Source organism: Typha latifolia, chromosome 1 (assembly GCF_019914945.1).
Source record: "Typha latifolia isolate L0001 chromosome 1, TyphaL0001v2, whole genome shotgun sequence".
In the NCBI taxonomy this organism is placed as follows: domain Eukaryota; kingdom Viridiplantae; phylum Streptophyta; class Magnoliopsida; order Poales; family Typhaceae; genus Typha; species Typha latifolia.
In genome coordinates this window covers 1,538,191-1,564,513 of record NC_133086.1, presented here as the reverse complement: position 1 = coordinate 1,564,513, position 26,323 = coordinate 1,538,191, and the positions used below count along the sequence as shown (strand labels likewise).

Here is a 26,323-nt window from a genome sequence, read left to right as displayed (position 1 = left end):
CTCGATGATCCACCAAATGATTTGGTTCTATGAGATATGCAAATTTGAGAGCATGTTTATAAAACGTTAGATTAAGATGAAAATTTGCAGAGGGTATGGAAATATTTGCTTTAATATAAATTTTAACGTGAAATAACTTTTAAACAATAAAAGTTAAAAAAGAAATCCATATATAGGTCCAGAAGGAAACAGAAGGAAAGGTTTAAGCTATAATAATGCGGAATGTAGAATACTAGTCCTAATTAAGTCTAAATACATAATTCAAAGACAACTGGTTAGATTCACTGATTCATACCTTGGTATACCACCACATCCATGTATCCAACCATTCATAAGCAAATCACCCTAATATCTTCAACCATATCCCCAGCAAATTATTACGGGATCATTTAATCCCCCAGACTTCCCCGACCCAAAAGCCACACTAAGAAAGCATGACTTTATTTAAGGCCATCTTCCCCCTTCTCTCTATCTCTATCTCTCTCTCCATTGCCTCTGCTTGTGCCTCATGACCCCCTCTCTTTCTCCCTATCAACTCTATGGAGCAGTGACCCTCTTCTTCTCCTTTAATTTCTTTGACCAATAACTTCTAGCCCGAAAAGCTCCTTCCTTTTAGCACTGCTGCTATCTAAAGGAGGCCCCTTTGAGTAGAGAAGAAGACCACTTCTTTAGCTTCATTGGCATTTATTTAGTAGATACTGCAATGGGCATCGAATATGGCTTTGGTTCCTCCAATCTTCTCTGCGGAGAGGATAACAACAGCATATTATGCTTTGATGATGAGGAGGAAGTGGGTCTTCATGGGAAAGCCGAAAGCCGTAGCTTTGACCCGATTACTTATGGAAGGAATGGTTTTTATCGGGATTTTGTAATGGGCTTTCCTCTGATATCGGAGGATTGCATGGATATGTTGGTCGAGAGGGAACGCCAGCATCTTCCACGGGGGGGTTATGCCAAGAGACTGCAGAGTGGCGCATCAGAAGCGCCGTTTAGAGTAAATGCCATTGATTGGCTTTGGAAGGTACACCCTTTTGCTTTCTTTCTTCCATTCTTTTTTTCTTTCTTGTGAATTTGGTAGATGGGTTGTGCATTCCATTTCATTTCAGGCGAGATGGGTTAGAATCGGCATGACTCATGATAATTCCTCTTTAAGGAAAATGTAGCTCATGAAGTATCTATTCAATTGGTACATTCTTTTGGTTTAGCCTTTCTGGAAATGGATACTAATTTCTTGATGTACTAAGGTTTTCTTATTTTGCTCTATATATTCTTCTTTTTTCTTGCTAATTAGTCCAATGAAATATGTGCTTGCAATAGTTAAGCATGCTTTAAGTTATCCTCATTGCCATATATTTTTCACTTTATTTATTTCTTGAGGTAATACTATGATTTTAGTTTCTTTTGTAGTTTTCTCTGATCTATTCGCGTCCTATTCCCCACCATGTAACTGATGGCTGTTAATGTTTGGATAAACAGGTTCATTGCCATCACAACTTTGGACCGTTGAGTCTTTATTTATCTGTAAATTACTTGGATCGCTTTCTCTCAGCGTACGAACTTCCGGTGAGAAATCTTTCAAAATGGCCATCCATTTTGATTTCTTTCATAACATGTAACGGTTATTCATTTAGTAGAATTGCTAGATTTATGTTCTACAGTTTTGATCTTATACGCTTGTCTCCATGGCTCATCTTTCTGTGACTGTCTTGTAGAGAGATAAGGCATGGATGACCCAGTTGCTATCAGTGGCCTGCTTATCTCTTGCTGCCAAGATGGAGGAGACTGAAGTTCCTGTACCTCTAGATTTGCAGGTGAAGAAGTCACCACGCTATAGATATCTTCTGTTCTTTGGCTGTCATATCTACTAACACATGGATGCATTCAAATAGGTTTGTGAGGCAGAATATGTGTTTGAAGCGAAAACCATACGGAGAATGGAGCTTCTGGTGCTGAGCACCCTCAATTGGAGGATGCAAGCTGTAACACCTTTCTCTTTTATCGATTATTTTCTTAATAAGTTTAATGAAGGGAAGCCACCAACAAATGCATTAGTATCTCGTCTTGTGGAGCTCATCCTGGGGACAATTAGAGGTTATTGCTCACAACTTCTCATGTATTATCTCTTTAATTATACATATATAGTTGGTCTGGATAGCAAACTAATGTGAAAGTAGGTAAAATTGAACTGCAGGCACTGAGTTTCTGGAATTCAGGCCTTCTGAGATTGCTGCTGCAATGGCACTATCAGCACTAGTTGAAACCCAATTTATGGATATTGACAAAGCTCTATCTTGTTGCATCCATGTGGATAAGGTAAAGCTTTTCTATTTATCAGAAGTTTTCTTTTATTGTACAGATGCCACTTTTGATGTGTGGGTTATGTTTCTGATGTATGCTGGTTTAGTGGTTGCAGGAGAGTGCGTTGAGATGTTATGAAATGATTCAAGATATGGCATTGGTGAACAAGAGGAGCAATAACACTGCTAGCCCATCAGTTCTCTCTGTGCCTCAGAGTCCAATTGGGGTGCTGGAAGCTGCACATCTGAGCTACAGGAGTGATGATACTCCAGTTGGATCAAATGCAAATCCTCATCAAATTTATCCATCTTCCAAGAGGAGAAAACTAAGCAGGCCATCAATCTCATGAGATGAGAGCTCTTTTTGTTTAGTATCCACCTGCTTGGGAAGCTCTGTGAAGTGCCAAAAGAATGTGCATGAGTGCAACTTGTTGCAGTAGGGAGAGGGAGAGATCATCAGATCATGCTTGCCTCCATAAGCAACCATCAGCTGTTAAAGTATGAAATGCAACACCGCAAGGCTGGATTGGATCTTAAGCTTAGAGAGAATAGGGGATCATGCAAGAGTTAATAAAAACTTCCTCTGTTCAATTTTGTTTTACTCTCTCTGAAGATTTATCTAAGAGAATCTTTTGGAATCTAGAGCTGACCACCCAAGGCAAATGATTGACATTACGAAAAGTTGGTTATAAATTATATGATTACCTTCTTTATGTTTCTATTTCTTGTATGCACAATTACAGTTTGACTGCTTGGCTGCTTAAGACTGGCGTTACACATGAAACAGAGCTTAAATGCTTTAAGTACTCCTGAAAGGGTCCATTGAAATGCAATTTGCTTCATTTCCTAAATGTCATGAATTCGACAAAATCTTATACTATCAAATCTTAAAACAGCAAATGCAGGATGACATCAAATTCTTAAGTGGGCTTTCAATAGAATTCGCTCAAAGACTGGGATAGCCTGCACTTCTTTATTGAGCTTTCCTCCTTTCCCCCTTTCAACGAGGTTGACAGTGCTTGCTTATGCATTAACAACAGCGCCATTTCCAGCAAGTGGTCAAAGGGGAGGATGGTGTCCAACATACTTCTTTTCCATGTCATGATTGATGACCCCCTGCCTGTAGGCCCACTAGGAAGTGTCTGCCTCTGTCTCCCAGGATTGTTACAAGGCATAGGCCTCCATTTCTTTACCTTTGTGAAAATGATATTTGAAGTTAGGCCATTATGTTTCAAACTAAAGATTGAATAGTCGCTAAGCTGCTTCTTTAAATTGAGTTTCAACCAAGCTTGCAAACCAAATTTATGTATTGTTATTTCTCAGTCTCCCTTTTCCTTCACAAACGAGGGTCCGAACCTAAGCGGGTATCACCATCTCAGCAATACTATTGCCGGGTGGTCTATGATAACGACGTAAGAGGATTATACTTTATGGGTATTAGGGAAAAGGGTACTCTTGTGCACTCCAACGGAGCACTGTAAAAACCTCTTGCTATATTACTTTCAGTTGGTATACTGCTGAAAAAGTGCGTAATACTATCAAAATGATATGGATAGGTTGAAAGTTGAAACAGTTATTTGTTACTCAGATCACTATAATTTCAACTAATTGGGATAAAGTATAGACCTTCACATAAACTTTACTAATGTCCTGAAGAAGAAAAGTAAAACATTTGTCCTGTCACTTCAGTAAACATCTCCTCCTATCGAGTCAAAAGAGACCTGATGCAGTCCTTGTGGGCCAGTACTGGTTGCAGTCATCCATATCAGTACCTTCCATAGCTAGTCAAGTCAACTAAACCAAGATCATTGCAGATCACCACTTCACCAGGTTAAAGCTCACCAACTCCATGGCATTGCCAAGTTCTACAGAGAGAAATAGCCCAGCTCATAGGATCTGTATATGGTCATTGATCCCTCTGATCGAGGACTTCAATTTGCAAGGAAAGAGATATCAACTGTGTATAGAAGAGTGAGTGAGAGAGAGAGAGGGGGATTGTTGAATGTCAGATTAGGTTTGGTGGCGCAGAATAGTCCACCATAACTACGGTACAGAGTGAACGAGACAAAGCAAGCTACCTTTTGTCTTTTGCTTTGGAACTGCAAAGAGATACCCAGAGATAGACTCAGGAAAATAGAAATTACAAAACATCAAAATGCTCTATTTTGATGACCTGGTAAAAGTACTATTGATCCGCAACACTCATCAGTTGCCCATAATCTCTTGTTCTCCTCGTCATACACGGGAATAGTAGTCGTTAGAGAGTATAACCAAGAGAGTACGGCAGCCATTAAGACTGATCAGGGGATTTTATTTTTCTTTGATGAAGTCGGTAGACATGATCAGGGGGGGATTGGGATGCGGGTCCGGAGAGTTATAACCTCGTGATAAGCTTAATGTATTAGAACAACCAACCTGGTTGGAGTTGCTGCTGCGTTTGGGGCCACTCCCACCCTTTACTGGTTAGTACTTGCAACTTGAAACACTGAAATTTGTTAGGTACCACAATTACCACCTCAGCAACGCCGATTCACACTTCCTGTATAGTTTGTATACGAATTACTTTTTTTCGTTTTTGGAAGGAAGATTAGGATATTATTTTCAAGGAGTCTTCCTACGTGATTACTAACTACAATACATGGGCTTCCTAAAAGTTCATCATTTTGATCTATCCTCTTTGTCAGGCTAAAAAGGGGTCCATTTTGACCTGTAGAAGCCCGACCCACTAATGGTCTGGTCCAATTTATTGCTCCTACCCGAACTCGTATTTAACCCGACCCAATAGTTAAACGGGTCAGGAAGACAGGAACTATATAGCGGATCGGGTACGGATGGCGGATTCGGATTTCAGGGCTCTAGCGGCATTCGCTCGCGTGCTATTCACGTGCCTGAAGCTATGTGTTATACCCCCATTGGAAAGAGTAAGCAAGCTCTCTAGGGTTTTGGAACCGTGGTTTATAGTGTCTCCTTCGCCCCGCGACTTGTTGATCTCAGAGCTTTCGATCATATGGCGGAAGCAGTCTCAGAGATATCTCAACCCATCGAGGAAGGCACCGTCGAGATGGAGCTCGAAACGGAGAGTCTCCAAAACCCTAATCTTTCTGATCCACATGGTGACAAAACCGAGCCCAATGGGGTGGAGAAGCATGAGATTAATGGAGGCGGTGGGGCGAAGAGAGGAAGAGCTGACGGAGACGAGGCGGACGAGGAGGAGGAGGAAGGAGGGGTTAAGAAGCCCAAGGTGGATAGGTCCGTGGAGGAAGAGAGATTAGAGAAGATGGAGAAGGAAGAGGGGGATAAAGAGGAGGAGGTAAAGGAATCGGCTGAAGCTAGTCTGGGACCGAAGGTGTTTAGCTCATCGGTGGAGATGTTTGATTACTTCTTCAAGCTTCTTCATGCGTGGGCTCCGAACCTCGATGTCAATAAGGTAACCTTTTTAACTCCCTTCTAGTAGCTTGTCTACAAACTTTAAGTTCTAATAGTAGGGTCTGTTGTGTGCTATACCTCTTCTTAATCTGTTGGAATTTGATAAACATCCGTCACTATGAAGTATGCAAAAAGGTGATATTTTTATCACAAGAATTTGGATAGTTAATTTGAGGATCAAATTTTCTATGATATATGGACTTTGACTATCTTTCGTAGAAAGAAACTTTAGTTGAAGTGCACTTACAGTTAGTCTTACCAGAGGATTTGGGTGTATATACTTTCCATGTACCTTTGATGCGTTTTTGTATAGTACTATAGTTTACTTGGTTAGTCTTTATTTGCTTTTTCAGTTCAATCTTTGAGAAACCAAACTTTATACTTTTCAATTGCCATTCACATAACAATCCAGGGTTGGGAATGCAGTACCTTGCTGCTAGACATTAATCCACAATTGAAAGGAAAATAATTAGGATGGAGAGAAGCTGAGACAGAAAAGACAAGATAGCTTAAAAGAGATGACATAATGCAAACTATATTTTTGCTTCAAAATTCATTCAAACTCCTCGTAATGACAACAGGGATTTGAATAGTATATTTTGACTCTAACTAGGAATATATAACTTATTACAAAATTTTCCCATATGACTCTGCTTGGTAAACAAGTCGATTATTCGGCACATTCCGTCATTTGTAGAATAATAAGATAGGGAAATTTTGTTTGAGAAAATTAAATTATCAACTTTAATCTTCTTACGACTGTTTAAATGCATCATCCACATACAATACTATCACACTGTGGACAGCTTATTGGATCAAATAATTTTAAGGAACTAGTTTTGACTAGTCCAACCTGCACAAGTAAATTTATCCCATATATTGTTAGCTCATTTTGTAATCAATTTGCTAATCTTGTACCACATATTATTGTGGTGTCGCAGAACAATTTACCTTCTTACTAGATCCTGTCTGTTTATATCTTCTATTTGATTGTTTAGAATGGGAAGTGAAAGCCACAGCTTTGTCCTGCAGTACAAAGATAAAGTAATATTTCTGTCTTATGTTTTTTGGTTTCAAGTTTCAAGATACTCAAGATATTATTTTTGACTTTGTGTATTGCTATTGAGTAAAGTCAGTTCCCATCATCTTGGAAAACTATCCTGTGTCTACCACACCTGTTATCTTTCTCCTTTCTCCTTAGCTGATAGGATTTGATTTACTTTGTAGCAACGCTTACTTCTAGTGACTTTCAGAATTTGCTCCTCGACAACCAGTTGTCTGTGCATGAGTCTTCTGTTGCTTTATCTGCTATCTATTTCTGTGCAGCTTAAATGATATCTTTTTATTTCAGGTATAAGTATAAGTTATAAAAATTTGCTTCTTTATAGAACCTTCAAGTCATACACTACTTGTCAATCCTCTTGCCAGATTTATTTTGATATTTATCTATTTCCTCATATCTGAATGCTACTAATTGTTGAAGATTGGATGATGTTTGCTTTCCTTGCATTCAAATACTGATTGGACTTCTATGAATTGCATTATTTCATTTGTGTAGTATGAGCACTTGGTGTTGCTTGACCTGCTGAAGAAGGGTCATGCAGAGCCTGCCAAGAAGATTGGAGCAGGGATTGAAGCATTCCAGGTCCGTTACCATCCAATGTGGAAAAGCCGTTGCTTTTTTGTTCTACGAGTTGATGGAACAGTTGATGATTTCAGCTTTCGCAAATGTGTTGATAATATAATCCCCCTGCCTGATAACATGAAAGTCCAATCTGCTTCTGGTGGCAGCAAAGGTTTTGATGGTAAGAAGCCTGGTGGCTATCATAAGGGGAATGGTGGCACTAATGGTGGTCATGGGGGCCGAGGTGGGGGAAGAGGTGGTGGGCGTGGCCGAGGTAGAAGAGGTGGGTTTGGAAAGTAAATGCAACAATCTACTATCATCTGTTATCCATGTTTGCTCCCTCTATTTATGAGCAGAGCTCAAGTTTTGCTTTTTTAAGTTCTGAACGTTTTATCCACTGTACTTTGCGGGTTATAAGTTATTGTGCATCAATAACATCCTTTGCCGTGGAATGGAAATTAGAGAGGTATATTTGTCTAATATAGTTCACAAGAGCATGTTCCAAATCTCGCTGGTTGTGAAAGACATCCAGCAAATTATGGGGGCTAATTGGACTGCCTTGTGTTGCAAGATGTAATTTTCCAGATCTAGAATCTATGATACATTTGAGAAAAATAGCTTTATTTTTGTTTATTAATCAAGTCATCCCATATTACAGTCGGAAGATACGATTCTTATATGCACTTATTATTATAGTAGTTTATTTGGTAAATTCTCACTAAACATTTCTATTTGGAAAATAGTCTTGCTCGTAAGCCTTACAAAACGTGATGTAGTTCTTGTTTGCATTGATTATAACGGAGAAATTCTAAGAGTCAATAAGATGCTACATCGTCACTCTTTGTGGAGTGTTTATAAGCGTAACGGTGTTTACCTCCTGTTTCCATGTCTTCTTGTTGCAAAGCAGAGATAACGAGTGCTCTCTCTAAGCTTCCCTGATTGAAAGAAATGTTTGAATCATAAGAGTTCCGATGTAACTAGTGGTATCTTTAGTCTATTTATGCAGCAGTAAGTGTTAAAGGCACATATAGAATCTTTTCGCATGGCATAGTTCAACTTTGAAGACCTTTACAGTAGACTTTCTCTGAGCTATTGTCTTTTTAATCCTTGAGACCTTTTAACTCTTTTAAATCTCTGCCGTATACTGAACAAAGTCTTAATATACTCTTTCTTATTAGAGTGTAAAACTTATATAAATTCCTTAAAAGTTTTTAATTAAAAAAAAAAAAGGTCTAAATGGGAGGAGCAAAGAAAAGACACTGAGGTCCGACTGCAACTTGAAGCTTAAAAAGCCCAAAAGGAAAAGAAATTTCCAACGAACTCTCCTGACTTCTCAGTTATAGCAGGACTGCTTCGAGCCGTACGATCTGCCTCGTAAGCCGTGCCGCTTTGCCGCTCCCCTTCCGCCTCGTACGTCGTGCCGCGCGCATGCCCGGTGATCACGCGCCACGCGTCGGCGTGTACTTGAAAGATCCATCAACTCGGTTCTCGCACGCTTCGCCATCTCTAGGATTCAATCTCCACGTGCGAATCCGTCCAAGCCTTTCACATCCCCGAGAGAATATATATATAATATAATTCCGTACGACCCCTGACCCTAACTTTTCGAGTTAACAAAAGTGCGTACAATATAAGACAAAATTAGATGCTTTAATCGTATTTATACCCTTCAACACTAACGCATCCTAAACAAAGAACGACGACGCCGTAATCTCCTCCTCCTCGTCCTTGTACGTGAGTTGGAAAATTTTGCTTAATCCACTCCAAATTAAGAAGAAAAAAGAAAGAGGGTTAGTCTTTAAGTGTAGCAGCACGAGCATCATTAGACAACGTTGACATGCACTACTTAAAAAGTTTTTAAGTATAAATTCTGCATATTAGTTGATATTTTGTGTAGAAAAATATTGTCAATAGCTATTATTTATCTTGCATGTTGCATGTGGGGCCTATCTATTATGTATGATAGACAGCCACCTTCAAGGAATGTGGCTTGGCATCTCAACTATCTATGGTCACCTTGTCATCTTCCAATCAACAGCTCCATTGCTTGCTCCAACCCAAGAAAGTTAGACGTCCCAACCATGAGCTTGCACAGACTCAAAGCCACTTTTTGAGACTCGAGCTAAGCCCTAATAACCACTCCTCCCTACTGGAGCAAGTCACACGTATGTGATGATGGAGGTTCCCTTACTGGTTGTCTGTATAGTTGACCATATTCTAGTGTTGCATGATAAGAGTAAGAAGAAGAATGTGATAAAAGAGAGAGTTGAAACTTTAGGTGGATTTGTGCGTGTTATATAATTGTGGTGGTGATGAGGGAGACGAAGCTTTGAAGGACATTGGGAGTGGGGTTGCATACTTGCATTCCACACACCACGCATGAGAGCATGGATTCCCTTTTCCCACTCCTAAGCTTTACCTTTTTTTTTTTTTCTTTTATAATAATTATTTTTATAGCATCTTTTGGTAAAAAGTTTATTAATTTGTGAAGCGAAAGGGATGCAAAATTAATTTCTGCCACTCTTGTTGGTTGTGGGGGTGTGTCTGTGTCTATGTCTATGTCTATGTCTGTGTGTGTGTGTGTGTGTGCTTTCCAAGCGTGGTGGATTTCTTGAAGAATGCACAAGCCAAATGACTCCTTGCTTTCTTAAATCCTCTAGTGGCCCCATGGTTGCCTCCAAATGAGCAAGGGTTTGCTTGTGTGCTTGTGTAAGTGCTCTAATGGTGGGCCTTCTGTAACGATGACTTTTGGTGCAAGTATATTTATGAGATTACCATGCATGCTCTCTTAATGTGTTTAATATCTTTCTTGAGCGTCATTTGTATTAAAAAATTATATATATATATATATATAAATAGCTTTTATTCTTTTCATTTCGCAGCATCAGTCGATCTAAGTGAGAAAAAAAATGTGTTAATATTGTCTTATTTATCACCACCTTCATTTTTTTCCCTTCATAAAATGAGTTTTTTTTTATATTAAGAAATCTTAATTAATAAAGGTAATTAAAGGGCTCCACTTAGATCACATGCTAGACACCTTAATTAAAAAAATAATCTATAGTCCTCCTTCCACACTTGAAGTTTTTTACGTCAGAACCATGCTAGAGTTTGTACAAGTAGGTGCATGAGATGAAGACAAGTGTACTACATAATTTGCACGCCTAACAACTATAATAAAGTGGTCATGAGACAAATCACATAACTTAATGAAGGCAACAACCATTAACTCCACTACAGTCTCTTTCTAACCCTAATTAAAATTGAAAGAAAAGCTTACTTAGTGCCACCAAAAGCTTAGACCTCAAGGGAGGGAGGGAGCTATCTTGACTCCCCCTTGCTTTTGTTCCCTTCACTCTAAACAAAAGAGGGGCTAAGACTAAAGTTAGGAGTATAATATTAGAGAGATTAATACTTTATTAGTGAGCAAATCTTCCTCTCAGAGTACTCAAGATTTGGGGGGAGGTTTTGATACCATAGGCATGCATACATGCGTACTTTTGCCAATTTTTTTTATATTCTCCCTTGTGTATTCTACCCTCCTGCTTTAAATATTCCATGGGTTGGCCATTGCCATGTCTCCATTTACCTTTAGGGAATCAAATCCCCAAAATCTTTCTCACATCAATGAAGAATTTTATATTATATTTTTCTCAAGGATTTGTTGACCATGTTAATAATATATATTTCTCTACCAACTTAACTTAAGCTTCTATTTTTTCCCCCTCCAAAAAAATAAAATAAAATAGAGAGAAAATGGAGTGGGAGATGGTGAGGTGCATTGATTAGAGAGATTAAATCATACCAATTAGTTCACATTATACTACTCTATCTGTTGTCTATCTCAATAATTAATCATGGCCATCTAATTATAATCAATTAAAGTGGCAAAGAGAAGTTACTCAGTGATGCAGGAATTCCACTTCTAAGGCCATGTTTGTATACTTTTATTTTTTTTATAAAAAAAAATTTGTTGTAATTGGTGGTTATTAAAGTGTTATTTAATTCAATAATTAGATCACATCCTCATTAATTGATTAGTTCAAACTCCCTGGCGTCCAAGGGTAGATGGTTCCCCGAGATATAACAACAAATTCACACTGAAAGTAGTAGTAATTTCATCGACATAATGAGGGTATTTTCGTCAGAGAAAGCCGATAAAAATCCCCCTACCTCTCCGGTGCCTCCTCTCCTCTGTGTTCAGCTCTTCTCTACTTGCTTCGGTTTCCGCTCCCTTTCGGCGATCTTTCCTCTTTGCTTCGAGCTCGATTCCCGATCTGCGAGTGGTGTTGGCTTTTGGGTTCTTTCTATTGGCATACGGTGAAGATATCTCTAAGGTTTTTCTCGCTCTAAATCGACCTTTTCTTTGATAAATTTAGGTGTAAGTTAGAGCGATCTCTGAGGTTTATGTAGTTTCCTCGGAGTTATCGTGAATCCCATGCTCATGCTCGAACATTTGCCTTCTTCAATCTGCGTTCCTCTGACTCTTTACATGGATGGGTTTTTTTTTTTTGTAATCACTGCTGTTATCTCTAGATTTCTTGCGGATTTTTCTTTGTACGATTTGATTTGCTTTCAAATGTTTGATAGCCAAAGATTCTCCTATAAATATATATTTTTCCTTTCTTCTGAATGAAATTTCCGCGTTTTCTAATGTAGATAATTGCTGTTGCAGGGCATTAGTCACTCCAGCATGCGGTGGTTGAGCCTCTCTGTTGATGTCTTCCGAAGAGTTATTTCCTTGAACTTATATTGCAGGGTTATTCTGTAACTCTACTTCTCTTCTATCGTTCTACCCTCTTCTTCCAGTCTACCAAAGCAAAGCCCTTTTTTTCTTTTTCTTTTTTCTCCATTGAAATCAATTGAACACTACGGTGTAAGAAGAAATAGAAGAAAAAAAGTTTTAGTTTATTTCATTTGGTAGGATTCCCTGATCTCGTCTTGTGTAAATTTTAGTATCCGAATCCTATTGGTTTCGTTCACATCTGTACTTCTTCAAGATCCTCTTGGTTTTCTGTACACCGGGTTGATTTACAAGGGGAAAAGGAGTAGTGATGGTGTGCCAAGCAGCGACGCAGACGAGATTCCGAGCATTAAAGCACGAGAATGGAATCGTTGGTAGTGCCACAATAGTTGTTAGGATCATAGCTTGTTTCCAACTATTGCAGGATTGCCAGGTAAAGATGGGAAGAAAGAAAGAACTTTTTTTCCTCTGTATCGAAGATTGAATATTTTCCTTAATTGCAAATTGTCTCGTGTTGTCTTATTCCCCAGGCTGAGTACTTCCGCCATCTTCTCAAGCCTGTCACGTAGTTTAACTTACCTCTTATGCTTCATCAAATAAAGCTGGAACTTTTGTAGTTTCTGAAAGACATTTGTGTGGAAATTGTTCAGTCTTATTACAAAATTCATCGGGTATGCTTCTTCTTCTTCTTTGATGGTATAACTTTACAGAATTCATGGGTGTTTTGTTAATCTCTGGGAGGGAGATTAATTTATATGTTTCAATGAAGCAGGCTTTGGCCTTGTGTCACAAAAAAAAAAAAAGAACTTTGCAAGTATTGATTTATGCTATAAACCAATTGGTTACTTTGTTTGTTTGCAGGTGATTGTTTTGATAGCAAATTTTGATGGGGAAGGATCTTGATCCTCGGTACTGTTTACCTCATCCAGCATGGGGATCTAGTAGCTTCAACTACATGAGGAATCTTCGGCCACCGCCGGTCATCCTGCAGCAGAATGCCAATTCAATGGTGCTTCCAGCAAAATCCAATCCTTATGAACTTGCTTTCTCAGGTAATTCAGCTGTACCGTTTCCGGGGTTTCAAGTGCCAATTTCAGGCCTTGTTGCACCGTCAATGCCCACATATGGGCTGCATGGAATTGCTAAGAGGTTGATGGTGTTTGATCATTCTGGTGACCAAACGAGCTTAATCTTTAGTTCTCCAACCCCCCACTTGATGAACCAGGGCCAGGGGCTATTGAGTTCAATCATAGACATTCAGGGTAGCAATGGAACCAATGTCACAAATGGCAATGATAATAAGGAGATGCACGAGGACACAGATGAAATTGATGCACTTCTCTATTCAGGCTCTGAGGACTATGCAGAAGATGAAGAAGCTAGCACGGGGCACTCCCCAGCAGAGATAACTGCGGCGAGAAGCAATGAGGAGGTCGCAAGCTCTTCTTTGCCAGCAAAGAAGAAGAGAAGATTTAATTCAGATATTGATGAATCACTTGTGGACACTGCGAGCTCTGCAAGAGCCCACTACTGCGAGGACGATGACACTGAGTCAAGCTGTGTTGGAGGAGGTAGGAATGGAGAAATTGGAGAACAAGAGGAGATACTCAGCTATACCAACCACCAAAACAAGCGGATGAAGAGGGAAAGGATTCAAGAAACGGTCGGTTTGCTTTGTGGGATCATTCCAGGGGTAAAGGGCAAAGACACAGCAACCATCCTGGACGAGGCCATTAGCTACTTGAAATCTCTCAAGCATAAAGCTAAGGCGTTGGGAGCTAGTACTGCAGTATAGCCCCACCAGCATCTCCATTACTAGTTATAATGTTTATATTACATAGAAAAGTGGTATTATTAGCAATAGCAGCACTAGAGTTAACAGTTGCATATGCATGGCAAGTGAGCTCCTCCCTCTTCTCTAGCCTACAAGAGGTTATATGATTGTCCAATAAAGCGAATAGAAAAGGGCAAGGCTTCAGTTTGATCACAAAGAAGAAAGAAAAAGAAGAAAGAGATGTATATATTGGACAGTAGCTTTTTGACTCAAAAGTTTATGATGGCAGAGAAGAGAGAGGCAGTGGATATGGATGGAGTTGGGCGTGCGCACGCGCGCAGGTTAGGTGTGCTGGTGTACCACGAATCTCTGATGGGTTAGTGGGTGGGGAGCCATAGGATCTCGGTGATCCTTTTCATGATTTCCTGGAGGTTTGTGGGAGGATTATTCTTTTTTCTCTTTTGACATGGGGAGGGGAGGGGGGAGCAGAGCACTAGAGCAGGTGTGGACTCACTCTATTATTAGTCTCTGCATGGGGTGTAATGGATTTGTTATATCATATGATATGCATCACATCTCTTTTGAAACAATAGGAATGGGGTTTGTGGTCTCTACTCTACTCTTTGATGTGAGTTGTTTGGATGTGGGGAACCTGGGTGGGATGAGATGAGGGGCCTTTGTGTCTTTGTGATGGCTCCACATTTGTTTAAGTGACATCTGCTTATTGATGTTGACATTGTTTGCGAGAGATTTTGCTGAGATCCATGTCATCTTTATCTTACATCTTTCCTTTAAACGTATTGGCCCATCATCACAGTTGGGCTTGGTCCATGTTAAACATTGTGATATCGTATTCGTGATGGGCCTTATTTCGGCGCATATAGAACTAGCCCAGACTTCATTAGTTGTTCATGGGATACTACTCTCTCTTTAACTGAGAAGGGAGGATAAAACTCGAGTTAATTATACTCTTTTAACTCTTCATTTGATGGTAGAGAACTTGATAACAATGCTGAGGGATCAAAAAATAAATAAAATAAATAAAACAAGGTAGGGAATGAGATCAAGTTACACTTTTTTTTTCTAATGCCTGTCCTAACTTTTCCAGAGTTTGGTCGCTTCTTCTCCTCTCTCCTCAATGGATTTTCTCTATAGCCCCCGACCATAGGCTAAGAGAAGGGAGAGATTTTCCTCCCTTTTGAGTCTTTTTTCTATTCTTCTCCATCTTCCTCCATTTTCTTTTCTTATCTCTTCTTTCTTTTCTCTTATCTTATTTTCCTTCTTTTCTATCCTTATCTTTTCAATCTGAGAACCCAAGTCTATTAGTGGACTTGATCCAGCTCTATAATTTTTCTTCTCTCCGCTTGCTTAGTCTGCTCTCTATTCAGAGGGATCTAATCGTGCTGCACCCCTCTTCTTCTTCCTGCAGTCAAGCCAGCTAGCTAGCTTGTGATGTGCTCCTTTTTAGCACTTGCCATCATCCAACAATAATCTGCAACTTTGCACCTTCTCTCGCCATTCTATCGCTTCATTGTGCCATCTCATTTTGTCTTTTTATGCTCCTCTCATCACTTTTGTGCCTCCTCTTGCCGCTCTGCCACCACCAGGCTCTATTTACTACCATAGATGTTGTTTATCATGTTGTTCCCACCCTACACCACTCGTTGACGTTACCATCGCTCCACCTCCATGCACCACTCTCCTGCCCCTTAGTGTTGGTAGGGATTTTGGGGTCGGTGGAGTGCTCTCTCATTGCCCAGTTTTTTTTTATTTTTATGCCATCGTTATTCTCCCTTTAACATGTCATGTTTTGTACCACTGCCATCTTTCTCTCATCACGCCAATTAATATGTTCTTTGGTAGCTATATTTGTGCCTCTCTCATCCTCCCTCTCCTTCTCGGCCACGATTGCAGCTTGTATTTGCCAGTGCCTTGGTTAGATCCAAGCATAATGCATTTTTGTAGGATTTTATGTTAATTTATTTTTGTAATTTAGCCTCGTTGCATGTTATAATTGTTTAGATTTTTTTTTTATTTTCCTTTCTTGGTCGGCAATTTTTCAAATTTCCTTCGTCCTTTGATTCAGGTTATGTCTTGTGATGCTAGTTTGATAGAATCTATAGATTAACTCGAGGCTCTTTGCTCTTATAAAATTTTTAATACTATATTTCACTCTTTATTATTTCTGTTGTGGTCCAACTTCTAGCCCAACTTCTTTTTTTATTGTATCAAACTATATATTATTGAAAGTTAATAAATTATTTCAACCTACGAGTTTTCAAAAGAAAAAAGAAAAAGAGAGTAAGGTTTGTGGAACAATATTGCAACTTACCGGAGAGAAAACTTAAAGTTTAGGGTCGAAAGTTCCGTTTCTTAAAAGGAAAGAAAAATTAGGATTGAAAGATCCAATTATTTATATTTGCTATTCTTCCAACTAAAACAATGTTCAAATCCTTGTATCCTTTCTCCTATTTTAACCTAGTTTAAGATACTAAACTATCACTTCCACGAAATTACCAAAAGCCAGCATATATCTCGCTCGCAACTCTCAAATGTAATTAGGTTTAAATGGCAATTTCATCTGCCTCAAACTCAAGTCCACGTATCCGCACCCAGCCGGCCATAATTACAAGTAACCAGTACTTGTAACTCTTATTTTTCCGCGAATCCGAAATAAAAACCCTCGCTTTTTTCTTCTCTCTCCCGTCCTCGCGGCGACGCTGCAATAGCTTCCGGCCATGTTCAAGCTTGGGAGAGGCGGGGGAGGTGGGGGCGGCGGTCGTGGCGGCGGCAAGCGGCCGCTTCCGCCGCCGCACGTGAATCGTCCCGCAGCGGGGGGCGGCGCACGCGTCCCGATCGGTGGTCCCCAATCCGCAGCGTCCCGTGGACGCGGCGGCGCGGCAGCGCCTGGCCGGGATGAATCCTTTAGGCTCGAATCGGGGGGATCGCTTGATTTCGCGGCAATCATAAGACTAGCGCCCGACCTAGTCGAGGAGATCAGGCGCGCTGAGGCCCAGGGAAGTGTCGCTAGAATCAAGTTCGATTCCAATTTGAATAACTCTTCGGGAAACGTAAGCCGATTTCATCCACTTTTCTTTTCATTTTTATTTGAATTTCGATATTCTAGGATGCATTTACTTTGTGGTGGTAGCATTATGTTAATGTGGGTAAAGATATAACTTTATGTGGATGGAAGGTGTGTGAGAGGAGAAAGGGAGACAAAGAGGGGTTTACTTGAAATGTGCTTGCTGCATGCTATCAGCTATATGAATGAATTATCATATGTAAGTATGAACATATTGGACAGAGATATATATGATACAAGAAGGTGTCCTTTAAAGATTCAGAAAACTGTTCGTGTTAGTTTAGATGTCATTTTAAGTTAGAACTATAAGAATGGGTAGAGTTGCCAACTTAGAGATTGAAAGAAATGCTTTACCAAGAAAAGATTGTGAGCGTTGAGATTGTATCAATGTGGATATTTTTCAATAACATTTTAACAGTTCCAAATCATGCTTGGCTATTTAGTATAGTTCTTAGACATATAACATCATTTTTCCTCCTTGGTTTAATCAATTAGGAAAATAAGATTTTATTCGTCTTTATATCAGGTCATAGATGTCGATGGTAAGGAATTCCAATTCACATGGTCACGGGAGCTTGGTGATTTATGTGATATCTATGAAGAACATCGGAACGGAGAAGATGGAAATGGATTGCTTGTTGAATGTGGGTCTGCTTGGCGCAAGCTGAATGTACAGAGGATTCTGGATGAGTCTACCAAGAACCATGTCAAAATGCGTTCAGAAGAGGCTGAGCGGCTATCTAAATCTCGAAAGTAAGCTATATAAATCTAATCTTCCACTTTTGTTGTCAACAATAATTTCTTTTTTGGTGGATCTTCACTTATCTCATGTTTTAGATATTTCCTATGCATCAAAAGCTGTTACTTAAATATTTTCCTGCTCTTATACCATAATGAGTAATCATTTTTCCAAAAAATTGAGCTGTTGGATAACAATGAATTACGTTATGATGGCTGCATAGCTTTTTCTTATTCACTTATGTTTGTATTTTTTCTCTCGGTTTAATTTTTCCTCTACTTGTGACAGAGCAATTGTGTTAGACCCTGCAAATCCCTCTGTCAAAAGTCAGGCTAAGTCAATGGCTGCGGCAGCAGTTGAGGGTGAGTACAGTAAGATTTCTTATATACTTCCTGCTCTTGAGTTTTATGGTAACTTTTTGAGAGTGTCAGTAGCAGATTTCTTATAACAAGTGGAATAGTGGTTATAAACGTGCTATTAGAATTTCACTTTACTTTATCTAACAGATAATATTATGCTAATCACACTATTCTTATTGACCACTACTATGGTCGTGCCTAGTCAATGCCCCGCCCCCACCTGATGTTTAGATTTCTAACTTACTTCTGTAAAAGCACTTATTTTGATGATACCTTCTAGGAAATATGCGGAGGATGAGCTGGAAGCATAAGAAGGAGCTTTACTTTAAGAAGAGAAAAGTTGAACCAAGTCAAGGTTTGTTTTCTTGGTCATGAAATCAAAAAATTATCATATTTTTTTTAAAAGTATATTAGATGTCACACTATTTATTTGGAACTCAGTAAGAGCATCAGTTTCCATTTGTGCTTATTTTTTGAAGGTGCAATCTTATTTCTTGGTCTACCTTTTCTTGTTGAAATTGGTTTGTTAAATGTCATCTCCTACCCCTTTTCTTTTCTTCAGCTCCCATTATTGCTTCCTCAAAATCTGTTTCCAAGAAGGGAGCATTGTCAAATAACGTTGCTAAAGGCTTTACTTCCGTGTCTCCAATACCTTCCCCTCTTGAGCAGTCTGGACCTGGCACTTCAGCATCCCCTATTGCGACTGGCACAGCCTTCAGAGGTTCAAATAATGATGATATTATCTCTTTAAACATAAATAGAGATGAAGCAAGCAACTTTGAGAAAGAAGCACCTAGTGTGACAGCCCATGGAGTCAAGCACCGGATAAGTGGTCATTCAACTTACATTGGTGACAAGCCAAAAGATTTGCGAAGCATTTTGATTAATTTGCTTGCAGAAAACCCGAAAGGGATGAGCTTAAAGGTATTCATCTTTTCCCACATATCATGGTCTGGTAGTCCTGTGTGTTCTTGCCATTCTAAATTTAATTGGGACTAGGTTTAGCCTTGCATTATATATTCTCAAGAAATATAGTTTTGTTACTGTGACCCAAACTAAGGATGATACTTATAGGTTGCTCATTCATCAAACTGACCAGATACATCCTCATTTTTTTGGAATATTACTGGAGACATGGCATGTGATGGATGATTGAAATATACTTATGCTATATATATATATATATATACTTGTGCTGGATTATATATATATATATATATAATCCAGCACCGACCTATATTGAGTACATGTGCAAACTCGCGCATCATATCAAATTTATTTTGGTGTGATTATTCTTATTTTCCCCAAGTTTTACCCTATCCTTGAAATACTTGTCTTCCCATGTTAAATTCTTAGAATTATGGAGATCATGATACTCAAGCTCTGATGTGCTTTGTTGCCACCTGTGAAAAAAGCTAATTTACTCGATGTCATCTTTTCGCAATTTTGTTCACCACATTTATTAACATATTTTCAGGATTTGGAAAAGGCTGTTGGAGAAAGAATTTCAAACCCTGGAAAAAAGATTGAGAGTATCTTAAAAACTGTAAGTAACATATAGTTTTCTAGAAGTCAAGCACAGGACAGTATCAATTCTAGAGATTAACTTTTTTCTTTTATATTACATCAGATTGCAACTCTCCACATATCAGGAAGCTATTATTTAAAACCTGGAGCAGAAGTGGAAAGTTCTAAAAGAGATCCATCTGACTGTAGAAGGTACTACTTTCAAAAAAAGAAAAAATTGTGTTATCAACATACATTATTTTCTTGGTTTATTGACTTGGAGATGAGATCTTGTTATGGATTGTCTCTTTAGTTTCTGTTGCTAGTTGCTCTGGGTGATATCTATTGCTTTTGCAAGCATCACATTTTACTGTTTTATTGTATTCTTATTGTTTGAAATAAGTGAATACTTCTGCTTATGATTATATTCTCCTCATTCAGTATCCAATATATCCACCTCATGTTTCGTTGATTTTAACTGTTCTAGCGTTCTTTTTCAACTATATTTAGTTTTGTTCCTCTCCCCTTAAGTTCCTCCAGATTCATTCTTGACGAACCTTCATATTAGTTTTTAAGAACCACACCTTCTGTTAATTAAATAATATCATGTGTAGTAACACTATTTCTTCTCTCCATTTTTAAGTCACTTCATTGTACTGTATGACTGTATCATCTCGCTAAGTAGATGGAAAACACTTGTTTAAATCTGTGATACAAGACAACTTTTTTCCATCAATATTTCTTATGATATATCGATTGGACAAATGCTTAGTGTGGTTTAATGGACAGCTATTATTTATTAAATTATTATGTTAATAGCTCATTATATCAGGTATGTTCCAGCGTCTAAATTTACTGGTCATTTTCTTAATGCTTTAATACATATATTGAGACATGTGTTTGTACAGTCATACAATCCCATAATTTCGTGCAGCATAGGCTTCACTATGGCTTCTTGGTTTGATGTGCCAATGCTTATTGTGTTGAAGGCCTCTGGATAAGACTATGTATTTTAACTTTTGGAGTAATTGGTGATTTTAATATTACTATAACAGGGGAACTGACTTTGAAAATGTGCAAATTGCAACTTATAATATTTGTAATGAGTACCTCTATTTGCAGCTCTCCGGACAATGCAACTTATAACACATCAGTTGCAGAATCAAACAAACAGCAAGCCGCTAGTGAAAAGATTGAGGAGAAAGCTCAGTTAAGCTCAAATGTAGAAGAAGAATTAGATCTCTTTGAACAGATTGACGGAGAGCAGTCCCTAGATCCTGTCGGTGGTAAGACAGTGGATAATGACAGTGACGGAAGGGCCTGCAGCTCAAGTGAGAGTGGAAGTGAAAGTGAGAGTGAAAGTGATAGCAGTGACAGTGGGAGTGATAGTGAAAGTCAAAGTAGAAGCAAAAGTAGAAGCCCTGTTGGAAGTGGTAGTGCAAGCAGCAGTGATAGTGAGAGTGATGGTTCCTCTAGCAGCAAAGAGGGGTCTGATGTGGTTGTGGATATTACAACGAGTGATGATGATAAAGATGTGACAGAGCGTAAAACAGTGGCATCTGACTTAAACTTATCTCCTTCACCTAGAGTCTGCAGAATATCTGAAGGTGGGAATGACTACAATGATTTGAGAAATACTCGAGAGAGGAAAATTGCATCACCACATCTAGATCCGAATGATTATGAAAGGGGTGACGAGATGGTTCATGCGTCTGAAGATACTGAAAACAGATATAGGGACAACAATGACAAAGCTGTGGAAATCTCTGAAACTGGTAGTGACATGAATACTCAGTTAGACTTTCGTGGATTGAACTCTAGGTTTCCTGAAGGAGTAATGTCCTTTTCACATGATCAACTTGAGCTTCCAGCTGATTGCAAGTTGTTGAGTGGTAGAAGTTTGGGGAATAATGAAAAAGATCATGTTCCGAAGCATAGCATCAATGAGAAACCAATAACACAGAAGGATGGGTCTATCCATGAGCTGTCAAACTTGACCAAAATAAATTCGAAATCCAAGTTGAAAAGGACCTCTGTTTCTGAGAACTTTCCGGAGAAGCCAGAACGTGGTAAAAGGCCAAAAGCAGCAAACTCAGCAGAATTTATGTCATTTAGTAAAAATAAAGATGCTTCGGTATCAGAAAACTCACACTTTTTATCTCCTGATAGACCAAAAGGGGATTGGTACAAGGAGACAAATAATTCTGACAGGGATGGACATATTGATGTTGATTTGCAGGGCTGCAGTCCTGCTGATCATGGGAGACTTGTAGCTTCTGGAAACTTACACAGGCTACAGCAGAGTCCAGATTCTCGAGCTGCTTTAAACTTAGATGGTGAGCAGTCAAGGCAAAGAATTGAGAAGCTCAATGGTAGGAAGAAGGGTAGTATGCAGAAACCAAACAGCTATGTGAACTTTGGAGGAGGCAGTACATATGCTGATGGATTTCCTGTGCATCGTGGTGACTCTGATGCATCTGCTGTGAGAAACACAAAAACACACGATAAACTTTCTGTGTCAAATGATAAAGGGCAGAAGTCTGTGAGGGATGCAAAGAGCGATGATATAAATGGTAAATTTTTAGTCAAAAACGGCAGGGAAAGTGACTGGGGTAACAAATTTTCATCCATTCCTGATCCCTATGAAGGAAAATCTGGTGGATACATTGGAATAGCCAAAGGTAATGGACAACCATCAGTCAAGCAAATGTATGATGTTAAAAAGTCTCCCATTAATGGGAAACCCATGCTCCAGAGAGAGCTGTCAGATCTTGAATTAGGTGAATTTCGTGAACCTCTTGTAGGTGACATGTCAGACGGGACTAAGAGACAAATTGAGAGAAAAGGTTCTTTCAAGTCATTGGATAATAAGGTGACTGCTATTGACAACTCATATTCTGATATAAACGTGGGAAGAACTGCTGGTAAAACAGTTCAACAGAAGAAACTAACACCCCCTACTTCTGGGACTGGGATTCAAGAGAACCTGGATGGGTTTCAGAGAAGGGTGGCAGCAGATGATTTTGTGGATACCTCAAGACCTCCACAAAGGGTGCTTTCTCAGAATCAGCATTTCTCGAGAGTGGACCATCCTGATTCAGAAGCTATGTCAAATTTGGATAGGTCAGCAGAAATATTGAGCAAGAATGAGACAAGAACAAGCCAGGGAATGAATCAGGATCAATTAGGTTCTAATAAGAAAAACCCTGCTGGCAGGTTATCACAACATGATAATAAGCATGGTGGTAAAGGTCGTAAAAATTCTATAGAATCTAAACCACAGAAATCAAATGCACTTGGAGAATCTGTGGAGCGAAGTAAGAATAGCTTTTTTATGGAAAATGATGTTAATATCAAACAAAGGAAATATTGTTCCTCTGACGAAGATAATTCCTTTTACTCAAAATATGACAAACACGAGCCAGAGCTCAAGGGCCCCATAAAAGATTTCCTGCAGTAAGTATCTCTATGTTAGCTCCTGAAATTGTGTTTTAGACTTTTAGTAGCTTGAATTTATTCAATAGATAGTGCTTAAATAAGCTGCACACCTTTATCTTACCTTATCAATGACAAAATTTGCCCCATAGCTTTATTTGCTGCTTGTCCCCTTCCTTCATAGTGCGAATTTCGTTGAATCTCCCTTTAAATATGATGTTCATGTGCTTATTGCTTTCAATATCGGTTAGCTTTCCAGCCATGGCAGACTGACTGCTGAATTACAATCTAATTCTCTTGCAGATACAAAGAATATGTACAGGAGTACCAGGAGAAATATGGGGCCTACTATTCTTTGAACGAGCAGTTGGAGAAAACAATGTAATATTATCTGTATTTCTGTTCAATTTTCTGCATCTTATTTTTTTTCTCTCTTTTTCTTCAGTCTGCTTGGTGCCCAAACTTTATGAAATCTTTATCTGTATACTTGCTTCATAAAATGATATAAATGTAATGCATTATCCCACATCATTCAGGAATGACTTTCGCAAGGTTGGTTATGATCTTGACCTTGCTAAAAGAAGAGATATGAAGGAATATTACAGTATTGTGGAGAAGCTTAGAGACATGTATCACAAGTCTGGGGCGGTATGCATCTCTATATTCTAATGTAGTTGTAGGAAACTATTGTCTGGTTGTACAAAATGTTTCTAGGGATGTAACTATACATGCTGGCAGTTTTTATAGAGGAGCTATCTTTCACGTGGATGTTGATTTTTTCCACTTTGGTGCATGCTTGTTGTTACAAGCATAGTTCGAAGTTTCAGTTTCAGTTTCAGCTTTGTTAAAAATGAAACATTTCAGTTAATTTTGATCGGTTTTGATTCTAGTTTTGTTGTATCGATTTCATTCTTCTTTATCTTATTTTTCAATGCATCACACATGATCTGATAACATTTAAGAAATGAGGTTGATAATGAGTTAAGTGCAAGTTGGATTCAAGTCAAATCCAGCTTTGCATTTAAAACATACATTAAGAAAATTATTATTACAGTTATTTTGGTTGGATGCTACATGGAAGCTGGACTTATTTCCATAAGCTTTATGCTTTGACCAACTTCATCGCACTGTTTGTTATTATGTTATATTGCATTAACATCTATGTATGAATTCATAAATTGCTGATAGAAGTCATTGAATAGGAAAAGGAGATGTATTCTGTTGTTTCCAGAAAAAAATTGTACTTGTTATATATCTATGAAATGTATATGCCTAAACTTGCATATGACTAAGTTCATCTGATGGTCCATCAAGGCTTGTCGTGAACATCTTGGCACATGTAACCTATGTTCTCATACTACTTCCATGGTAGGATGTTTTGTGAAGTTAAGGAGGTGGGGACATGTAAGTGGCAAAGGATGATGCTATGATATTTCATACTCGATAGTTAATGTTGCACTAATATATTCTGTATACCTAAAGTTGCAGTAAGAATTGCCCTGTAATATATATATAGTAGAGAACATCTTGCCTCATTAGTGACTAATCGTACAAGTTAAATTTTTTTATTGTAGATGTCAGCTAATCTAGTCATGGTGGAAGGACAATAAGTCATCTTAATCTGAAATGCTTAACAGGTTCTATGTTAAGTAATATTTTTAGCCTCTGGGTAAATCTGACAGTTCATGGATTTCTGGTTGCAGAGACATAAGCATATGAAGAAGGTGTTTGTCTTGTTGCATGAAGAGTTGAAGGTTCGGTTCCATTCTCGAAAATTGTTTGATAATCCTTGGTGAATATTTTGTTTTTCGAAATAATGAATGCATACTTATTTAGTTGCTATATGTTCACAGAGCATTAAGCAAAGAATCAAAGATTTTGTGGAGGCATACACAAAAGAGTGAATGCCCTCTAATTGAGATAATATCTTGTGAGTTTCTTTCTGGTTAATTTTGCCCAAGTCTGTGCAGATATTAGTATTTCTGAAATAATGATGTATTCTTTTGTGGCACAGCTCAGGACGTGCATTATTATTATTTTTTTCTGCCGCTGTCCTGCTCTTCCATTGGTGAATTTTTGAAGCACTGGATTTAGTGAAGTTAAGCATATTTGCTTAATAATTGAGGAGGGCGGGGCTTCTACAAGGACTGAGAGGTGGACATTGCAGACCCTCCATTGCTCGTGGTGCATGGCTCCTCTTCACTTTAGATGCTTCCATGGCATCCCATGTTGCAGACTTTGCTTCATGAATAGTGCTTTGTGGAATGCAGGGCCAGTATAAACTTGAGAGACTTTTTGACTTAATGGGAGATAAATTGACGCCTCCTACAAGCCAAGATTTTTGCCGATCGGCCCTTGTTGCAGTACCTGGCCGTCTAAATTCTATGTAAATTGTAGTATAGTATGCCTTCTGTGAAAATATGTGGATCTTTATAAAGTGTTATGGTTTATTGAACTAATATGAACGACTGATACTAGTGTAGTTGAAGTAAAATCTCTCTGTATAGAATTGTTTTACAGATCTTTGGAAGAAAGCAGTATTCTTGTACACGAAGGAGATCTACTTGTTGAAGAATTTTGTGGAAGAAATGTGTAGAAATTCCCATTTGTGTAAAGCAAGTGCTCTAAATTTTCATGTAAGAAGAGAAAGGATAATGTGTAACCTGTGTTACCTCCTGTGAGACAATTAATTTATCTTTCAAGTGGCAGTTGAATTCTACTTTTCATATGCTTTTTCTTTTGGCATACTCAAAATTTATTACAATGGCAGTGTAATAGTAGATTCACCTCTGTTGAAATAATGGGCCGTGAAGAAAGACTGCAGAACTTTGAAATGAGTTTGTGCACTGCGTGTCATTGACTGAGGTAGAATGAATGTTGACTGTTGGCTCTGCAAGGGTAATCTCCTCATAGAATAACCAAATACAAATCAAATAAATTCGAGAATAGTCGTATAATATTGATGTAGTCGAGATTTGAATTCAAAAATACTCGTATAATATTAGCTTTATTTTTTTTAAAAAAAATTCTCTGAGCATTATCCCTTTAGTGTCTAACAGTATTGAATTCTTATTCACATAGTTTTTGTTCTCTCAAAGCTAAATAAACTTAGAACTCTTTGTTGCTTGACCGGCTAAAATTTCCACAACATTTTTGGAAATTATAAAAACTTTTCAAGCTTCAACCGAGGAACAAGTGAGTTTCTAAGAAATATTTAAAAACTCATATTATAGTGCTCCCATAAGATAAAAAATTTCGGAGGCTGTTAAATTCTAGGCAAATATTTCAATAACTTACTAAAATTTATAATCTTAATCTAAGGACTATAATACTC

General features: G+C 38.5%; 4 protein-coding genes across 6 annotated transcripts; all 4 read left to right on the top strand.

Annotated features, from left to right (window-relative positions):
* The first annotated feature begins 562 nt into the window (after nucleotides 1–562).
* On the top strand, nucleotides 563–3,018 carry LOC140795433 (cyclin-D3-1-like). Of its 2 annotated transcripts, none has more exons than XM_073147992.1 (6): nucleotides 563–1,021; nucleotides 1,477–1,563; nucleotides 1,713–1,811; nucleotides 1,890–2,091; nucleotides 2,192–2,313; nucleotides 2,414–3,018. In XM_073147992.1, the coding sequence occupies exons 1-6, from the start codon at nucleotides 704–706 to the stop codon at nucleotides 2,645–2,647; spliced, it is 1,062 nt and encodes a 353-aa protein (XP_073004093.1). In that variant the 5' UTR covers nucleotides 563–703; the 3' UTR covers nucleotides 2,648–3,018. The 2 variants fall into 2 exon arrangements, with proteins under 2 accessions (XP_073004093.1, XP_073004086.1); XM_073147985.1 differs by having other exon boundaries at nucleotides 2,405–2,888.
* Nucleotides 3,019–5,208: 2,190 nt separating this feature from the next.
* LOC140780595 (uncharacterized) lies at nucleotides 5,209–7,984 on the top strand. The gene is made up of 2 exons (XM_073126247.1): nucleotides 5,209–5,724; nucleotides 7,282–7,984. The coding sequence occupies exons 1-2, from the start codon at nucleotides 5,305–5,307 to the stop codon at nucleotides 7,645–7,647; spliced, it is 786 nt and encodes a 261-aa protein (XP_072982348.1). The 5' UTR covers nucleotides 5,209–5,304; the 3' UTR covers nucleotides 7,648–7,984.
* Nucleotides 7,985–11,367: 3,383 nt separating this feature from the next.
* On the top strand, nucleotides 11,368–14,609 carry LOC140802385 (transcription factor SAC51-like). Its single transcript, XM_073157896.1, has 4 exons — nucleotides 11,368–11,684; nucleotides 12,023–12,524; nucleotides 12,622–12,762; nucleotides 12,953–14,609. Exon 4 carries the CDS (start codon nucleotides 12,978–12,980, stop codon nucleotides 13,884–13,886), a length of 909 nt encoding a protein of 302 aa, XP_073013997.1. The 5' UTR covers nucleotides 11,368–11,684; nucleotides 12,023–12,524; nucleotides 12,622–12,762; nucleotides 12,953–12,977; the 3' UTR covers nucleotides 13,887–14,609.
* A 1,816-nt stretch (nucleotides 14,610–16,425) lies between these two features.
* LOC140787809 (uncharacterized) lies at nucleotides 16,426–25,697 on the top strand. Of its 2 annotated transcripts, none has more exons than XM_073136926.1 (13): nucleotides 16,426–16,936; nucleotides 17,477–17,703; nucleotides 17,978–18,051; nucleotides 18,329–18,403; nucleotides 18,611–18,972; nucleotides 19,526–19,594; nucleotides 19,679–19,767; nucleotides 20,677–23,010; nucleotides 23,293–23,370; nucleotides 23,526–23,637; nucleotides 24,693–24,743; nucleotides 24,843–24,919; nucleotides 25,009–25,697. In XM_073136926.1, exons 1-12 carry the CDS (start codon nucleotides 16,604–16,606, stop codon nucleotides 24,891–24,893), a joined length of 3,855 nt encoding a protein of 1,284 aa, XP_072993027.1. In that variant the 5' UTR covers nucleotides 16,426–16,603; the 3' UTR covers nucleotides 24,894–24,919; nucleotides 25,009–25,697. The 2 variants fall into 2 exon arrangements, with proteins under 2 accessions (XP_072993027.1, XP_072993020.1); XM_073136919.1 differs by having other exon boundaries at nucleotides 25,004–25,697.
* The last annotated feature ends 626 nt before the right edge of the window (nucleotides 25,698–26,323 follow it).

Bases quoted from the DNA above. Each gene is read 5' to 3' on its own strand.
- LOC140780595 (XM_073126247.1), top strand. From the start codon at position 5,305: ATGGCGGAAGCAGTCTCAGAGATATCTCAACCCATCGAGGAAGGCACC. The intron at 5,725-7,281 runs GTAACCTTTTTA...TCATTTGTGTAG, and splicing joins CGAACCTCGATGTCAATAAG to TATGAGCACTTGGTGTTGCT.
- LOC140802385 (XM_073157896.1), top strand. From the start codon at position 12,978: ATGGGGAAGGATCTTGATCCTCGGTACTGTTTACCTCATCCAGCATGG.
- LOC140795433 (XM_073147985.1), top strand. From the start codon at position 704: ATGGGCATCGAATATGGCTTTGGTTCCTCCAATCTTCTCTGCGGAGAG. The intron at 1,564-1,712 runs GTGAGAAATCTT...ACTGTCTTGTAG, and splicing joins TCTCAGCGTACGAACTTCCG to AGAGATAAGGCATGGATGAC. The intron at 2,314-2,404 runs GTAAAGCTTTTC...ATGCTGGTTTAG, and splicing joins GTTGCATCCATGTGGATAAG to TGGTTGCAGGAGAGTGCGTT.
- LOC140787809 (XM_073136926.1), top strand. From the start codon at position 16,604: ATGTTCAAGCTTGGGAGAGGCGGGGGAGGTGGGGGCGGCGGTCGTGGC. The intron at 23,011-23,292 runs GTAAGTATCTCT...ATTCTCTTGCAG, and splicing joins CCCATAAAAGATTTCCTGCA to ATACAAAGAATATGTACAGG. The intron at 24,744-24,842 runs GTTCGGTTCCAT...ATATGTTCACAG, and splicing joins TGTTGCATGAAGAGTTGAAG to AGCATTAAGCAAAGAATCAA.